Raw genomic sequence first — 16,357 nt, 5'->3', positions numbered from 1 at the left:
CACGTCCGCAGCCCGCCGGGGGACCCGCAGGGCCGGCCGACCCCGGCTGGGACACCATGCCCTCCCCGCTCGCTCCCGCAGGGAATTCCCGAGGGGGCGGGTGCTGAGCCGCCGCATTCCGGGGATGCCTCTGGGCCGGGGTGGCCGGAGCCAGCCTCTCCGGCCCGGCCAGACGCCAGCTCCCCCCTACGGAAGGCCGGCCCCCAGCCCACGCGGGCGGCCTCTCGGCGGCCGGACTCGTCTGGCCACGTCGCCAGAGCCCGAGGGCCCCGCCCCAGGGCCGCCCGGCGCTAGGGCTGCGGCCGAAGCTTCCACCTAGTTTGTCCGGGAGGCGCACCTCGCGTGACTCGAGCTCGCAGACCGCACCCGCCCGCGCACCCCTGCAGCCGCAGCGCCCAGTCCTCGGCCCGGCCCGAAGGGGGCGCCCTGCCAAAGAATCACGACGGGAAGCGCAGAGCTCAGCGGCTTTAATGACCAAAGGGCCGGCGGCGGGGGAGAGGGGGCTGGGGGGCGCGGGCCCGCGAAGGCCTGGGATCAAAGAGTGTGGAGGTCGTGGCTACGCCGGCTCAGCTTCTCCGGGTCGTCAGACGCCATGAGCGAGAAGTCTCGGAAGATGTCCAGATACGTCTCGTCTCCTGGGTGGAAGGAAGGGAGGGAGGCCTGGGCGGGCGCGGCCAGGAGTCGGGGAAGGGGGACCCCGAGGGCGCGCCGTTCTGTTCCGAGGACCCGGCGCGCCACCCGCGCCCCACACAGATTTGTTGCAAAAGGTGCTGACGTTAATCCGTAAGGCTGGGTGCGACGGGGACCGGGCTTCGGGGGCCAGAAGCCCAGAATGACAGTGTGCGGCCGGGGCGGGAGGTACTTTACCTGCCTGGCCCTGGGCCGCTTCGGCCTCCCTCATCTTTGCCAGTCGTAGCCTGAAGGGGAAGGAATGAATGTATGCATGACTTTTCTTCACTCCCCCCACTCGGACTGCCTGTCCTCTAAGCTGGGTTAATTCCTCGGCTCCCCTGGGATCCAGTGCTTAAAGGCGTTTGTCAGCATCGACGCCTCTCACTCAGGACGATCTCACCGTCCGTGGACCCTACTCGGCCCCCTGCCTGCTCCAGGCTCCGATCTACACTGGAGACAGCCCTTCTCCGGCCCGGTACTGGGACTTGCCCAGGCCCTCAGGGCGTTGGCCCGCCCCCAGCGGGCAGGGCAAGCGCTAGCCCCGCCCCGCGGGCGTCCTTACAGTGTAACGATGTCCGCATTGGCTGTTTCCATGGCGATGGTCAGAGGGTCCTTGCCTTCCGAGTCTTGAGCTCCCAGATCGGCCCCCCGTTTCAGGAACAGGCAGGCCAGCCTGGAAAGGACAGCCAGGGTCAGCGGGCCACTCACCCTACCCGAGCCTCCTTTCCCACGTCCATCATCCCCGCTGCCCCTACCCCGTGTGGCCAAGAATGGTGGCATGGTGGAGCGGCCCCCGGCCGTGGTTGTCCGTTTGGTTCACATTCGCCCCGTTCTGGAGGAGAAACTCACAGGCCAGAAGAGAATTCTGCAGCGAGAGGTTGCGAGCAGGGAGAGAAGGTGGCGTCTTTAGAAGCAGGCCGAAGATATTTTCGGATGGGGTCAGTTCAGAGGGTGGGGTAGGGGGCCCAGGAGTGTAGGTTCAGCTGCGTCCGGCTCTGCTCTAGCTCTTTACAGTATTCGTACGTTAAAGCCACAGCTCAGCCTCATACGAGGTATGTCACCCCTAGTTTACAGGTGGACAGACTGAGGCACAGTTCGGAGGCGGTGGGAGCTTGCATTCAAACCCAGGTTGTCTGCTTCCAAACCACGCACCTTTGGGAACCAGTCTCTGTGGGTTATCACTCCCTCCGGGGTGGGAGGAGGGGCGGGAGGGGGGCAAGAGCTGCGCTCAGAGTCCCAGTGGGAACCAGAGAAGGAGCCTCCCCGTGGGGGCGGGGAGGCCGGCCGGACTCACAGCAGCTGTGGCCTGGATCAGTGGAGTGGCGTTCTCCTGAGCCCCGTTGACCCAGTTGACGTCAGCGCCGTGGGCGAGGGCATCGGCCATGGTGGGGAGGGATGGAGGGTGTCCAGCAGCTCGAAACAGCAGGGCCCCAGGGTGGAGGGCGCCCAGGTCATCAGAGGGGGGCTCTGTTAGGGCGTGGGAAGAAACCCTCAGCACGTCCACGGGCGCGCTCACGGGACAGGGCATTTCTCAGTTGTGGGGGGGCCTTCAGGACGCGGGGGCCCTCGGCAGGAGGTGGAGGCGTGATTGTGCGGGGCGGGAGGCGCATGCGTGTGTGAGGCCCCTGGGGCAGCGGGGACAGACCTCACTCCCCTCTCCCTGTCCAACTGCCTTCAGCTCTAAAGCCACTCACCCTCGGCTGCCTATTCCCAGCCCTGCGCTCCTTCCCATTTTTCCCTTAACCCCAAAACTCTTGCCTGGTAAAACCAGTGCTGCTGTGGTCTGCCCGCCCCCCTGCCCCCAGTACTGGCAAGGGGGAGGCTCGGGCCTCCGTATAGCGCTGGGCGCACAGCCGGGCTCCGCCAGTGCTCCAGCAGTCCTCTTACCTGGCCTGGCTCTGCAGCTCCCGGACTGGGGCCGGGTGGAAGGCTTTGGGGGCACGGGAGGGTGCCCCCTGGGGGGTCCCCGGCCACCTCTCCGCCCCCGGATCTCAGGGAGCTTGGTCAGGAACTTCTTCTCCACGTATTTGGCATGAATCCAGGCCTCCTTCTCCTGCCTGGGAGAGGGCAGTGGGGGAGAGGGGGGTCTGTGTTCCCTCCGCCGGTCCCGGGTCCTCCTCCTTCCCCGCGGCGGGCAGCCCCCACGCAGCCACCCCAGCCTCACCGGGAGCAGGTGGGCCCCGGCTTCTTCACCGCCATGGCCTCCACACGGGCCTCATAGATCCGGTTGATGACCACGTTCCCCAGCTCACACATAAGCTTCAGGTCCACGCAGAGGTGGAGATGGACAGGGGCGGTGGAGGGGAGGTGAGTGTCGGAGCCTTGGGACTCAGTGTCCCCAGTCCCCCATCTCATCAGGAGGCACCCCCCCCCGCCCCGCCTGCCCAGTCACCTTCACCAGCTCTGGCTCCCACGAGTCAAGAGTTAGAGACCGGACTTTGGAGAAATGAACTCCGAGGCTCCTAGGGAGGCAGAGTGAGGGTCAGGCCCCTTGTGGGGTGGCAGCAGCCACGGCTCCCTGGGAGGACTTGGAAGCAGGCCCCCTCACCCTGCAGCAGAGGTGCTGGCCAGGTAGGGGCAGGGCAGTGGGCCACATGCCCTTGCCCTGCTCATGGTTCCCCGCTTCTCCCCCCGACGTTTCAGGGCCTTCTTTCCCCCCTCGTGCCCTGCCACTCCCCCCTCCTTCCACCAGGCTGACTCGGGCAGAGGGCCTCATAGACTTGCTGGGGCCTGGTGACCTCTTCTCTCTCTGCTTTTGGCTCCTTGACCCTCAAGAGCCCTGACCCCCCAGTCAAGCCAATAAGCATCATTGGCCAGACCAGGATACCATGCCCAGTGCCTCCAGCATCTAAGAAAGGAAGCCAGGGCAGGGTGGGAGGGAGGCGTCTGTGATGGGCTCGATCCCCGCTCCCAAACACACCCCTGCCCCCGGCAGCCAAGAGTGTGGCCGCCGCTCGGGTCACGGGTAGCGACCTGTGGATGCCGGAGCACTGGATGCAGAGGGTGACGCCAAGGTTGATGCTGGCCCACTCGGGGGCGGGCTCTCGGCAGTCACAGCACTGGGCGTTGCCGTCCACGCTCTGCACCTGGGCTGCCACCTGCCCGGCTCCACCAGAGTCCCTTACCCTGGCCGTTCCGCCACAGGCCAGGGTGGCCGAGGAGCCCACGGCCAGGTGTCCTGAGCCCTGGGGGAGACAGGGGAAGACAGTGGCCATGGGGCTGGGGAAGGGGTGCCTCGTCTCCCCGGGCAGCGGGCCCCGCACCCTCACGTTAAGGCACCTGGCCTGGCCCCCACGGGCCGCTGTCGAGGTGAGCCTGGCTGAAGGCCGTGGCGATGCTGCTCTGCACGGCGTTGGTCCACAGGTGCAGGAGGCGCTCCGAGTCGGCCTGCAGGAAGCAGGACCTGGGCGGGGGAGGAGGGGGGCAGGGGCACTTCTGAGGCCTGGGGGACCTCGTGGGAGGTGACATTCAGCTGCTACTCAGCCGGGACCAGTTGTAAAGAGATACAAAATATGGCTGGATAGAAATGTGGCATCTGTGGGTCCTATCTTTCTAAATATCCCCGATCATCCCATCCCCTGTCCCCCTGGACCGCCCTCAAATCCAGCCACCAAAGCATTAATGCCGGGTGCCACACGGGGCCCTCCGAGACGCCCCTGTGATGGGCCTGCCTTCCTGTCGGTAAGGATTTCCTTGTATCAGGACGTCGCCCCCCCCAGACCTGCACTCACTTGCTGGGCGACACCACCTCAAAGCAAAACCGCCTTTCCGAGTCTGGGCAGACCTTCACGGTGCAGAGCCGAAGGTCATCCACCACGACCGTCACAGGGTCCTGGCACGGGCAGGTGGTGAGGGGCAGCCGGCCAGCTGCAGCGAGCCGGAATGTCCCAGGCCCCAGGCGCCCAGCACCCAGCACCCAGCCTCCCTACCTTGTACTTCTTCTGATAGACCAGTTGGTTGCTCTGAATCGTGAACCAGCGCCTGGAGGAAGTGGAGAGAGAGAAGTGACATGGGCAGCATCGGGATGAGCTGGGGACAGAAACGGCATAGAGGCTGTGCCCTCCGCCCGGGGAGGGCTGGGCTGACGGCCCCATCCTGTGAGCCACTCCAGAGGAGGGCACGGCGCTGTGCAGGTGGGGACACGGAAGGCGGGGCTGTTCGCATCTCCCGCAGCCCAGATTTGACACGTTTGGAAGGCAACCTTCCAGCAGACGGCAGTAAAACGCCTTTTTTTTTTTTAAAGATGTATACCTTTTCATTATTTTAAAAGTTTCTTAATGTTTATTTAATTTTGAGAGAGAGAAAGAGAGACAGAGTGAGAACAGGGGAGGGGCAGAGAGAGAGGGAGACACAGAATCTGAATCAGGCTCCAGGCTCCAAGCTGTGAGCACAGAGCCCAGCGGAGGGCTTGAACCCACGGACCACGAGATTGTGACCTGAGCTGAAGTTGGACGCTTAAGCAGCTGAGCCACCCAGGCTCCTCTACAGCATATTTTTAAGTAATTGCCACACCCAGCATGAGGCTGGGACTCACAACCCCAGAGACCAAGAGTTGTGTGCCCTACTCACTGGGCCAGCCAGGCTCCCAAGTCTATTGCCACAATTTTTTTTTGACAGGTGGAAGTATTTTATGGTACGGGGCTCAAGTTGCTAATGTGCACAAATATCCCACAGGGGCGGCAGTGGCTGGGATGGGGCGGAGTCAGAGCAGGTGACCCTCCCCCGCGCCACACCTGCCACGGCCCCTAAGGCCCCACAGAAGCCGACAAGGCCCTACCCTGGTGCACACCTCCCTTAGCTACGACTCCACCTCCGACGGCTTCTTGCTCCCTCCCTCGTCCGCACCGTGTGCCCTCTCTGTTCCTCCAGGGCCCTGGGTTTTTCAGGGCTTTAGGCCGAGAACATTCCTGCCTCCTCCTGCTAGAACATTCTCCCCTCAGGTATCTTTCAATCTTCACTCAGAAGTCACCTTTTCATGAAGCCTTTCCCATCCGCCCTATTTAAAACTGCAACCCTGGGGCGCCTGTGGGGCTCAGTCGATGGAGAGGCTGACTTCGGCTCAGGTCATGATCTCACGGTTTGTGAGTTCGAGCCCCGCGCTGGGCTCTGTGCTGACAGCCTGGAGCCCGGAGCCTGTCTTCGGATTCTGTGTGTCTCCCCCTCTTCTCTCTGCCCCTCCCACCACTCGCACAATGTCTCTCTCAAAAATAAACACTAAAAACTTTTTTAAAAATTTAAACCTGCAACCCTCCCCAGCTCTCTGCATCTCCTGCTTTATTAGTTTTTCTCCAAGGCCACTCTTACCTTCCAATGTAACATAATTTACTGTCACGTTCACTGCGTGTCTTTGCTGATGGAATGTAAACCTTCCAAAGGCAGAGGTTCCGTCTGGTTTTTTTCACTGTGCTTAGCTCACAAAACCGCTCAAAAACACTGAACCGAGGGGGCGTGGCTGTGGGAGAGGGGCGCTCCTCACCTGCTCCAGGTCTTAAATGCATTGCTGGCCCGTTTGAAGAGATGTCCCTCCATGACCAGACCTCCAGGCCCCTCCTTCAGGGTTGGCTCTGGCTCCTCTCCGCCCAGCTCCTGGGGGCACAGGAGGGCCACCGGGCAGCTGGCGGGCAGAGGCCGAGGCAGGGGCCCCCGCAGCACCCTCCTGCGGCTGGGGAGACCCTCACCTTCTGTTTCAGCAGCACGTGCCTCTGCTCCATGTCCCTCCTCTCTCGAGCCGAATTCAGGACCAGCTGGTGCAGCTGGGCACAGGAGGGGCATTTCAGATGTCCCCGGCCCAGAACTGGGCTAGGAGAGGCATCTCGGAGCCCCCTGCCCCCCCTCCACCACCGCCCACTCCCTGGGGCCCCACCTGGGCACCCAGGTCCCTGCGATATTGGGCCAGCTTGCCCAGCTCCTCGTGGCCCTGCTGGAAATGGGTAGCCTGGGCCTCCACCAGACGCAGCACCTGGGCGACAGGGTGGGCAGGGGGCAGAGCTGACAAGGGACCGTCTTGTCTTCCCTCTTCCCTCCAGGCCCCGCAGCCCAGCAGGCCGTTCGCCACGTCGCGCCCTGACTCACAAACTCCATGATGTCAAACTTCCTCTTGTCCTCAATCACGTTGATCTGAGGGCCCAAAAGACATCGGGTGAGTCTCGAAAACATAGCGCCCCCTCCCGCTGCACGCCGGGGGACAGGCAGGGGTGGGTACCTGCAGTGCATAGTCTAGTGCTCGACCCCGGTACCCGGCCCGCGCCGTCTTCAAAGCGGCTCCTGCCTCTTCGGCCTCCTGGGTCCGGCGCCGGGGGACCTCGGCGTTGTGGATCAGAGCTGCCTCCAGGCTCTCCGCCCCCTTCCAGAAATCCCGGCGAGCCTCTCGGAAAGCCCGGAGGCCTCTGCGGATGGAGAGCCAACACATACCCACAGGTACCCGCCTGTCCCCCCCACAGGCCGAGGGGTCCCCGGCGGAGGCCCACTCGCGGCCTTCCAAACAGGACTCCGAGGGGGTGTCAGGATGCGGGACAGCAGCCAGGCCACCCAAAACCCCCCACAACATGGCTCCTTCCTCCAGGGAGGCCCCTGCGGTAACGGGAAGGGGGATGGAGGACCGGTCCCCTCCCCACTCACTCCTTGACCAGCGTTTGGATTTGCTGCTGCAAGGTGTGCTGGGTGGCATCCAGCAGCTCCTGGGGGGGGCAGGGGGCAGCAGACACCGGCAGGTGAGGGCAGGTGAGGGCAGGCGAGGGCAGGTGAGGGTCGGGCCGCAGACAGGCCTGCTGCCCCGGCCCCGCCCCAGCGCCCCCCACTCGCGCTCACCGCGTGGCTGTCCAGCTTGTGGCTGAGGCTCTGAGTGAATTTGTCCAGACACTCCTAGGCGTGGAGAGTCAGAGAGAGTAGGGGGCCGCTGGCTCTGGACCCAGCCCCGTCCTGGCCTGGGACCTGCAGACCCCTGGCCGACCTTCCCCTCCCAGCCCCTGGCCCAGCCTGGTTGGGGGCCCCCACCTACCGCCATCATGGGCTCCGGAGGACCCAGGCGGGCCAGGTCACAAATGCCAGCGATGAAGGTGCGGCTGGCGGCGAGGTAATGCCGCCCGCTCTCCAGGAGGCCATTACCCAGCTTGAGGAGCTGAGAAGCAACAGGGGGAAGCAGGGGGTTGTGTGGCGCCCCCCCCAGCCCCCCCTCCCAGCCTGGCCCAAGCAGCCATGCAGCCCAGCCCAGTAATCCCAGTTGCAAACCCACAGCTCGTGTTTTTCATCCCCTCTGCTTTGCTCCTACTGCTCTGGGCCAAAGCCTGTATCTGCTGGCTCCCCCCATCTTTCTCTGTCCAGCTTCACGAATCCCTCCCTGCCCTGGCCCAGCTGCCTGGATCCAGAGCTTTTCAGAAACTCCATGCTCAAGCTCTGTCCGGCTCACAGGACAAAGGCGCTGCCTGCATGGTTTCATTCTAGGAGTCTTTGCCGTCGGGAGCTTTCCCATTCTGTGCTCACTGAGCGATTTCCTCATGAACAGGAATGGACCAGGGCAAGGATGGCCCGTTAGGGTGTCCTTAGGGCCCGTTTTGTCCCCCCACCCTCGACTGACAAACATGGAGGCTTGGAAACAAGGGGACGGTTGGGGCGCCTGGGGGGCTCAGTCAGCTGAGTGTCCGACTTCGACTCAGGTCATGGTCTCACCGTCTGTGAGTTCGAGCCCCACGTCGGGCTCTGTGCTGACAGATCGGAGCCTGGAGCCTGCTTCCGATGCTAGGTCGCCCTGTCTCTCTGCCCCTCCCACACTCATGCTCTCTCTCTGTCTCAAAAATAAACATTAACATTAATCAACTAATTAAATAAATAAAAGAAACAAGGGTCCAGGTGGCTGAGTCAAAAACCAAAGTGAGGTCTCCTGACCTCTGGCCCTTGTTATCTTCGGTCACCGCACTTCGCCTGGAGGTGACAGCACTTGACTCTGGCCTGCGTCACCGCAGCAGGGCAGGGCTGCACAAGTGCGGAGTCCCTCAGCTCAGCCTGGGGGACAGGAGACCACCAGGGACCTTCTCTGGGAAAGTCCTGGGCAGCGGGGGCTCCCGAGAACGTGGGCCACCTGGGGTCTCAGTGGACGCGTGCTGAACTGAAGAACACGTCCCGGGGCTCATGAAGGCTGCAGGGACTACGGCTTGACCTGAAGGTGGCTGATGGGGTCAGTAACGGTCAGGAAACCAACTGCACCTCAACCTCATCAGAGGTCACGAGACGTGTGCCACCGGGAACAAGGACCCGGATGCCCACAACCTCGCTGGGTGCAGCCAGGGCACAGAGCGTCCAGGTTTTTCTTTTTGTTTCTTTTTTTAAATTTATTTTTGAGACAGACAGAGGCACAGCGTGAGCAGGGGAGAGGCAGAGAGACAAGGAGACACAGAAACCACAGCAGGCTCCAGGCTCTGAGCTGTCAGCACTGAGCCCAACATGGGGCTTGAACTCACAGACTGTGAGATCGTGACCTGAGCCCAAATAGGATGCTTAACTGACTGAGCCTCCCGGGCCCCCACAGGTTTTTCTAACCCACACACTTCCAGAAGACTGAACTCGTGACAGACAGGTACCTCCATGCGATGCAGTAGCGCCGGGCCACACAAACGAACAAGGGACCCACACGTGAACTACTTGAACTAACACCTAACAACCTGAACAAACTTCAAGGGCGTTATTCCCAGAGAGAAGAGGGGGAAGGCTAATCATGAGAGGCCACACGTTGTATGTCACTTATGTAACAGTGCAGAAAACAAAAGTCTGGAGGAGAACCGATGAGCCATTGCCAGGGATCCGAGCAGGCGGGGCGGGGGTCAGGATGGGGGGGAGCATGCAAGAGCTCCCAGCGGTGAGTTCTGGTGAGTCCTGTGTCCTAACGTGACACCAGCTAGAAGAATCTATGTGTGTGACACAGCGCCGTTGAATTCTACGCAAAGACTTTTTTTTTTGGGAAAAAAAAGTACAGTCGACCCTTGTCCGACATGGGTTTGAACTGTGCTGATCCACTTAGAAGTGAGTGAACTTTTTGCGATAAACACAGTGTTATCTTCTCTTGTGTTTTCTTCTTCTAGAGAGAGAGCGTGTGCCTGTGCACGTGTGCGAGTGAGAGAGGAAGGGGCAGGGATGGAGAGAGGTCTGAACCTGGCATAGGGGCTCAATCCCATGACCCTGGGATCGTGACCTGAGCCAAATTCAGGGGTCAGACACTTACCTAACTGAGACATCCAGGCACCGCTGATATTTTTTTAAATTTAAGCATGTATGTACGTATGTATGTACGTGTTTAACTCTATACCCAATGTGGAGCTTGAACTCACAACTCTGAGATTAAGAGTCACACACTCCAATAACTGAGCCAGCCAGGTGCCCCTCTTTCCTTAGGATTCTCTATTTAAAAAAAAATTTTTTAATGTCTATTTTTGAGAGAGCAAGACAGAGTGTTAGTGGAGTAGGGGCAGAGAAAGAGAGAGGAAGACACAGAATCTGGGGGCGCCTGAGTGGCTCAGTTGGTTAAGCTTCCGGCTTCAGCTCAGGTCATGATCTCACGGATCTCAGCCCTGCAGCAGCAAGGAGTTGAAGTCTGCCAACAACCACAAGAACTTGGAAGGAAACCCCGAGCCTCAGGTCGACTGCAGCCCGTGAGACCCTGAGCAGGGGATGAGCTAACCTGTGCCCAGCTCCTGACCCACGGAAATGACGACAAAAAAATGTGTGTTGTTTTAAGTCACTAACTTCAGAATAACTTGTTACACAGCAGTAGAAAGCTAACGCACTGATACATATGTAACATGTGAGACTTGGGGTAAGTGCTATCGGGAAAAACCAAACCCAGTAAGTGTTTCACGTGCACGTTTTATAAGGAGTTGCCAGGGAGGACCCTACTGTCCTGTCTCACTGGCTGGCTGGCAGCTCCCTGGGGGCAGGGCCATCTTGCCGTCCTGAGGCCCAGGGCCCGGTGCAATGCTGGGCTCACAGCTGACCCAGTAAAGCCCACAAGTGAGTCTTGTTTTCCAGGACCCCATGCTCTTTGAGGGTGCAGAGCTTCCATCTCCTTCTCTATAGCCCCCAAAGTATCTACCCCACCCAGTTAGCATTAAAAAATCCCTGAACTCCTTCATGGTCTCCAATTTTCTCCCTCGGCCCGCCTCTCTCATCTTAAGCCCATCCTGGGTCACCTGCCCATGTCACCTTTTCCAGCCGGGTCTCCAGTTCTGACACCTCGGCTTCCACCAGCTCGATAGAGGCCCTGAGAAAAGAGTGGACATGGGAACAGAGCTTGGGTGCCTCTGGCCTGTGTGCCCGTGGGGCTGGGCCTGCGGGGAGGGGATGGGGGCAGGCAGAAAAGGCTGATGGGGTCAGAAGACCTGCCCGCCAGTCCTGGCTGCCTCCGTCACTCTGCGCGTCACTCTGCGCGGTCTGAGAGCTAGTAGGGCCCAGACCAGAGCAGGAAGGGTAAAAGGAGGGTGGATGTGGCGAGGACAGGAAGTTGCTAACCGCCCCAGCAGGTGCTGGGGGAGGGGCAGAGGTCCCAGAGTCGCAGGAGGTAGTGTCTACTCTGGGGGTAGAAGGGGCTAGAGAGGCCCCCTCTGCACATGAAGGGGGAGGAGAGCATCAGAGTCTGGGGGTTCAGAGTAGAGGTGCTGCTATGGCCTACGGATGGCCTAGAAGCCCCATCTTGTACCTTTGAGAATTATTCCCTAAAAAACATCTGGTCTGGGGAAGGGTGTGTGTGTGCATGTGAGTGTGTGTGTATCCACGGGGGGTGGGGGTCGGACCTCACCCCCTCTGCCACCCAGACCTGTGCACACTTACCGGAAGCGGGGTGAGTCCTTGAGACACTCCTCGAAATCCAGCTTGACCGTCATCTCGTCCGCTACCGCCAGGGTGGGCGGGGCTGCCGGCGAAAGGGCTCCCGGCCCAAGGAGGGGTGAGGAGCAGCAGGGGGTGGTCCTCTCCTAGGGAGAGCCTGGGGGTGGGGGTGGGGGTGGGGGGCGCAGATCCTGCCCTGAGGGTCAGGGGTGTCCAAGGAGGAGCTCTCACCTCACACTTGCAGCGGTGCAGGGAGGGGCGGAGGCGGGGCCAGGCAGAAAAGCCACAGCCCCACCCACCGGGACTGTCTTCAGTCCCCTTCCTCCCCCGAGTCCCAGTCCCCGCTTCTTTCTCCTTTAGTGGAGCTGGGAGTCAGGGGTGGTGGGCAGATACGGCCCCCCAGTCCTGATTCTGTCACTCAGACTGTGTGACCCTGGGCGAGCTCTCTGATTCCTCAGTTTCCTCATCTGGAAGATGGGCACAATGACCCTCACCCAGGGCCATTGCAGGAATTGAAGACGATGACACTGGCGCATTTGTGGTTGATGGAGTTCCACCAATCACTGTCCCCTGCTGCAGTCGGGGTGACTTGTGGGCCCCAAGTCCAGTGTTCTAGGCTGCTCCAAGCTTTTTTCTCCCCTCTGCCTGCTGTGGTTTCCTGTCTGCAGACAACCCTTCCCTCCTCACCTCTCCTCTGTGATGAGCAGGGTGCCCCGACTCCTGCACTTCTCTTTATGGTCCCTCTTGAGGATGGTGAGGGCAGGGGGAGGCTGGCACCCACCCCATCCCCAGCTGGCTACATTTTCCATGGTTTGGCTTTCTCTTGCGTCCACTGAAGACGCAGGGCTCCAACTGGAGAGAGAAATGACTGGGCTACTGGCTTCCTTGCAGCAGGAGATCTGGCCCACGTGGCCCTGAAACTCCCTAGAACCCACCCATTCAGGCCCCTCCCTCCCCAGTCGGTTCAGGCAGCCCCCTCCCCTGCCCCTTGTCTCTGGAGGACAGTGCAGCACCTGGGGGTGGGTGGCGGCAAAGGGGAGTGGGGGGGCGCGTGGGACCCACAGCTAGTACCAGGTGGGAGGGGGTCCCAACCCCTTCTGAGCCTCCTTGGTTCCTCTCTACACAACGTGGGCCTTGCACACCGTGATGCTTGAGGCCACTCAGCATGCGTAGCTGGTCTACCGGTATGCAAAGAAGGGGGTGGGGGGATGGGAGCCTGCCAAGAGGCAGCTCTTGGGGCCTGGTGTCCTCATCAGGCTGTGATTTTCTGTCACTTTCAGGCAGTCCCTGGTGGCCTTGTGAGCCTGCGTGGGGCTTTCTGGGTGGTCCAGCAGATGGACCTCAGTGCTTATGGGATTCACCATCACCCAGTTCAAGTTTGTGGAGCCTAGAAGCACCACAGGGTCAAGGCTGGGGCGCCCATCTGTCTGGGGCTGTCAGCACCCCAGCCCCAGGCTGACCTGGCCCTGCGGCTCACGCTCATCTTCTATGTCCGCTGGGGGGGGGCGGGGAGCACCACGGGTGTCTTCCTTTGATGCAATGCTCCTTGCACTGCCTCCGCAGGCCAGTCTCCTGGCCTCCTGCTGGTGGCTGGTGCTGGGCACGGGTTTCTGAAGGCAGGGGGATCTGACACGAGTCATCCCAGCCCGTCTGAGTCTTATGGCCATCTAGGGTATCCGGGACCCCCAGGTGTCCATCATCTCGCGTCTCTCGCCTCTTCCCATGTTAGAAAATACCAGTGACCTCTCCATCCCCGTGGTTTTCTTGGACTTCCTGAGGACTATTCTGATGATGCCCCCACCCCAGCTGCCTTCCGTCTTCCCTGGGGGTCAGCTCCCATTACCTCGCTCTCAGGAAGCAAGGCCCTGGGCCAATGGCCACCGAGCAAGACAGGGTATGGCGAAGACTCTGGACTACAATTCCCATGAACCCCTGGGGTCCCACCCTAGTGAACCCTTGGCTTCTGGGATGTGGTTCCTGACCACCAGACCTATCTCATCTTTGACTCCTCTGGCCAGTCCCCCTGTCCAGCCTCTCGCCACAGGCCTGGGCTCCAGGTCCTGCATCACACCCTGCCCGCTACCGCCTCTTTTGTGGTTGTGTTTGTTACCATTGACGAGGAAACTTTCTGAGTCGAGTCGTGAAGAACTTTTCTTCATCGTAGTGTGTCTTCCAGCGGTTGTCGAAGTCACTGGAGGCTGCGGGCCATTGGAAAAAACTTCGCTTTCCCGCCAGGCAGGCTCTCACTGACGGTTCACTCTGCCTCCCCTTTTCTCTCAGTCCCCCCCCACCTCATTTCACGTGTCTTGGAAAAGTGGTCTGGAGCCTCGGAGCTTCTGTTGTTATCACTGTACTTGGGATGGAGAGTGTTCATTTTTGCCAGCCTGGAGAGGAGGGAGACTAATTGGGGGCACCAAAGGGAGAGAACAAGGAGAGGCAGGTGGTAGATGGAGCCTAGCTAGCTGGCTAATTCCCCCCTTGGCCCCCTTGGCCTTGGTCAGTCCTGATGGGCACGGTGGTCCATCCCACACTGGTGGCCAAAAAGCAGAGCTGCCTGGACCCGAGAGTTCAGGTGTGGAGGGAGGAAGAGGCCCCACAGCCCTACTCGTCTCCCAGCAGGACTCGGGCTCTCACCTCTTGAGAGACGCCCTGGGCAGGTCCTTATCACTGGTCTGCAGAGTGGTGAGGGGCGAGTCTCTGGAAGCATCCAGTCCCTGGGGCCTCTCTGCCTCCCCTCACTCCCTTTGAAGGGTCCGGACTGTAGGGTTAGGGCTCAGGGCTCAGCACCCGTGGTAGGGAGTGCTGGGCTCATCCACATTTATAAATCCATAGTCCTTGTCAGCAGGGTGGTAGGTGGCCAGGATATTCATTTCGTCCCACCACTGAGACTTTTTCCTGGAGGAGGATGACACAAGAAAGGGCTAGGAAAACTTCCCTCCCTCATTCTTTCATTCAGAAACTTCTGGTACCCGCTCGGAGTCTCAGAGGCGTAGGCGTGAGGACGGGGATCAAATCTAACGATAATCACAGACAGTGTAGGCAGCGTTTAGCCCGGACCCGCTGCTCTCCCGAAGGCCTAGAACCTCAGATTTCCCATCCAATCGCCGTCAGCGGTCTCATTTCTGGTTCTCAGGACCCCGCCCTTTCCCCCCAGCCCCGCCCCCGTCACTGTCCGAACCCCTCCCTCCCGGCTCCGTGCAGGGTGCCCGCTGAGCTGAACTCCTTACTTCTCCGCAATGGGGGATTTCTGCGTCAAGATGGAGCCGTCGTTTTTTAGGATGCCCCGAGGTCGGTCCTCACAAGGTTTGTGGGAGTGCAAGCAAGCGGACTCGGAGCGGGACTGCATCCGGAGCTGTACACCCCACACTCTTCGGACCAAAGCTGTAGGTCCCGGACACACTGGCTTCAGGGAAGGGGGCATTTAATCCGCCTGGGTTTGGAACGGACCCAGGGCCGAGGTCCGCAACCTCCCCAGGGTGCTGGTTGGGTCCAGAATCGAGGACTGCTACCCCCCGGAGGGCCAGCTAGATTCAGGACTGCGAGTTACGATTACCCCAGAGTGCAGAGAGGGCTCAGAACCGTGAAACGGGACTACCCTGGAGGGCGGCCTGGCGTCTGCCTCGATTCCTCTGATTCCTCCTGGCACCCCCCTGGTCGCCCCTCCCGGGGATTCCCCACTGGGGCCACCAGCAGCCCCCAGAGCCGCGGGCTTCTCCGAGGCCCCACCCGGGGGCCTCGTCCAACTGCCCCGCCCCGCCTCCTTCTCCCCCATGGCCCCGCCCTGAGGCCCCGCCCCCACCGCGGTGTTAGGCGGAGGGGGACGGCGAGGGGGGGTGGGGGGCGAGGGGGTTCCGAACTGAGGCCCGGGTCCCCTCCTTCTCAGCTATCTGGAGCTGCGGTCTCGGCACCGGGACTTTATATAGGGACCTGGGGTTAGGGGCCCCTCCAGTTGCCCCTCCCTTTCTGTCCCACCCAAAAGCCTTCTTTGTCTCTCGGACTTGTTCCCGCCCTTCTTCCCCATCACGGCCTTCACCCGAATTATCCAATCCTAGTCAGGGGTCCCAGTCACGGGGCGAGAAGCCTTACTTGTGACGTCACAGTCCTTCAGCCTCAGAGCGAGCCCCGACAGCTGGGCTGGGGGGCATGATAGCTCGGGGTTTTTTGGGGGGACGACTGCCTGCCAGGGTTTCACTGGACTCTTCCTCCATGGCGTTGCGATTTAAGGGTTTGGCTAGATTGGAGTTCAAGGTGGGCTTGTTTAGGAATATCGCGAGCCCCCCGTTCCCCGCCCCTCCCCCAAAGTCGGCCCGCTTTGCCTCTCACGAGAGGTGGGCTACAAAGTTGAGGGATTGCGACAGTGTCACGAAGCATAGCCGGTCTCGGAGGTGCGGATAGCAGAGGTTTTCATTTCTAAAACTACTGGTCCCCTTGTTTGGATGCACCAGACGCCGTTCCTAGGGCGTCGGAGGGTGTAGCGCGAAGGGAAGACACCTCCTCCTGTTGCCGTAAAGCGAATACTTCAAGGCGTCGCCAGGCCCGGCGGGGGCGGGGTCGTTGGGGCCGCCGTCGCAAAGCTGAAGGTGGGGGCCAGCACCCCCTGGGTCGTAAAGATGCCTGCGGCGGTCGTTTCTACTACTGTCGTAAAAGCTCACTGCTCAAGTCTGCACCCCGTTCGGAGCCACTCCGTCACCTCGCCGTGCCGTAAAGCAAGGCTGCCCGACCCCGTCGTCCTTCTGTTCCCACCGCGGTGGACATTAGTTCACCGCCCGGCAGTGCCGTAAAGCATACCTGGCCCCAGCCCCGAGCCCTATTCCCTCCGGGTGTCTGTGCCCCGCGGTTGCCACGGTGCCGCCAAGCGCGGCTGTCGCGCGGCCCG

At 61.1% G+C, this 16,357-nt stretch overlaps 1 protein-coding gene and 1 long non-coding RNA gene across 3 annotated transcripts; one reads left to right on the top strand and one right to left on the bottom strand.

Moving 5' to 3' along the window:
• Positions 1-450: 450 nt before the first annotated feature.
• Positions 451-15,203, bottom strand: ACAP1 (ArfGAP with coiled-coil, ankyrin repeat and PH domains 1). Of its 2 annotated transcripts, XM_029928455.1 has the most exons (26): positions 14,709-15,202; positions 14,116-14,376; positions 13,773-13,865; positions 13,592-13,679; positions 11,485-11,638; positions 10,861-10,918; positions 7,670-7,789; positions 7,480-7,533; positions 7,291-7,349; positions 6,875-7,058; positions 6,745-6,789; positions 6,536-6,631; positions 6,351-6,425; positions 6,149-6,258; positions 4,602-4,653; positions 4,404-4,504; positions 3,952-4,075; positions 3,646-3,857; positions 3,065-3,134; positions 2,837-2,931; positions 2,560-2,729; positions 1,967-2,139; positions 1,428-1,537; positions 1,235-1,345; positions 868-917; positions 451-635 (listed from the first exon to the last, which is right to left on the bottom strand). In XM_029928455.1, exons 5-26 carry the CDS (start codon positions 11,535-11,537, stop codon positions 535-537), a joined length of 2,223 nt encoding a protein of 740 aa, XP_029784315.1. In that variant the 5' UTR covers positions 11,538-11,638; positions 13,592-13,679; positions 13,773-13,865; positions 14,116-14,376; positions 14,709-15,202; the 3' UTR covers positions 451-534. The 2 variants fall into 2 exon arrangements, with proteins under 2 accessions (XP_029784315.1, XP_029784314.1); XM_029928454.1 differs by lacking the exon at positions 13,773-13,865 and having other exon boundaries at positions 535-635; positions 14,709-15,203.
• On the top strand, positions 516-9,722 carry LOC115282492. Its single transcript, XR_003904666.1, has 3 exons — positions 516-1,610; positions 6,699-6,811; positions 9,194-9,722. It is a non-coding gene; the product is annotated as an uncharacterized LOC115282492 (long non-coding RNA).
• Positions 15,204-16,357: the final 1,154 nt, after the last annotated feature.

The sequence above is a fragment of the Suricata suricatta genome, chromosome 17 (genome assembly GCF_006229205.1).
Source record: "Suricata suricatta isolate VVHF042 chromosome 17, meerkat_22Aug2017_6uvM2_HiC, whole genome shotgun sequence".
Lineage (NCBI taxonomy): Eukaryota > Metazoa > Chordata > Mammalia > Carnivora > Herpestidae > Suricata > Suricata suricatta.
Note: the sequence above shows the minus strand (reverse complement) of the source record. Positions and strands in the feature narration are given on the sequence as shown.

Coding starts and splice junctions, on each gene's coding strand:
- ACAP1 (XM_029928454.1), bottom strand. CDS start 11,537: ATGACGGTCAAGCTGGATTTCGAGGAGTGTCTCAAGGACTCACCCCGC. Junction 7,059..7,290: donor ATCCAAACGCTGGTCAAGGA/GTGAGTGGGGAG, acceptor CTCCATCCGCAG/AGGCCTCCGGGCTTTCCGAG. Junction 4,505..4,601: donor TCTATCAGAAGAAGTACAAG/GTAGGGAGGCTG, acceptor TGCCCGTGCCAG/GACCCTGTGACGGTCGTGGT.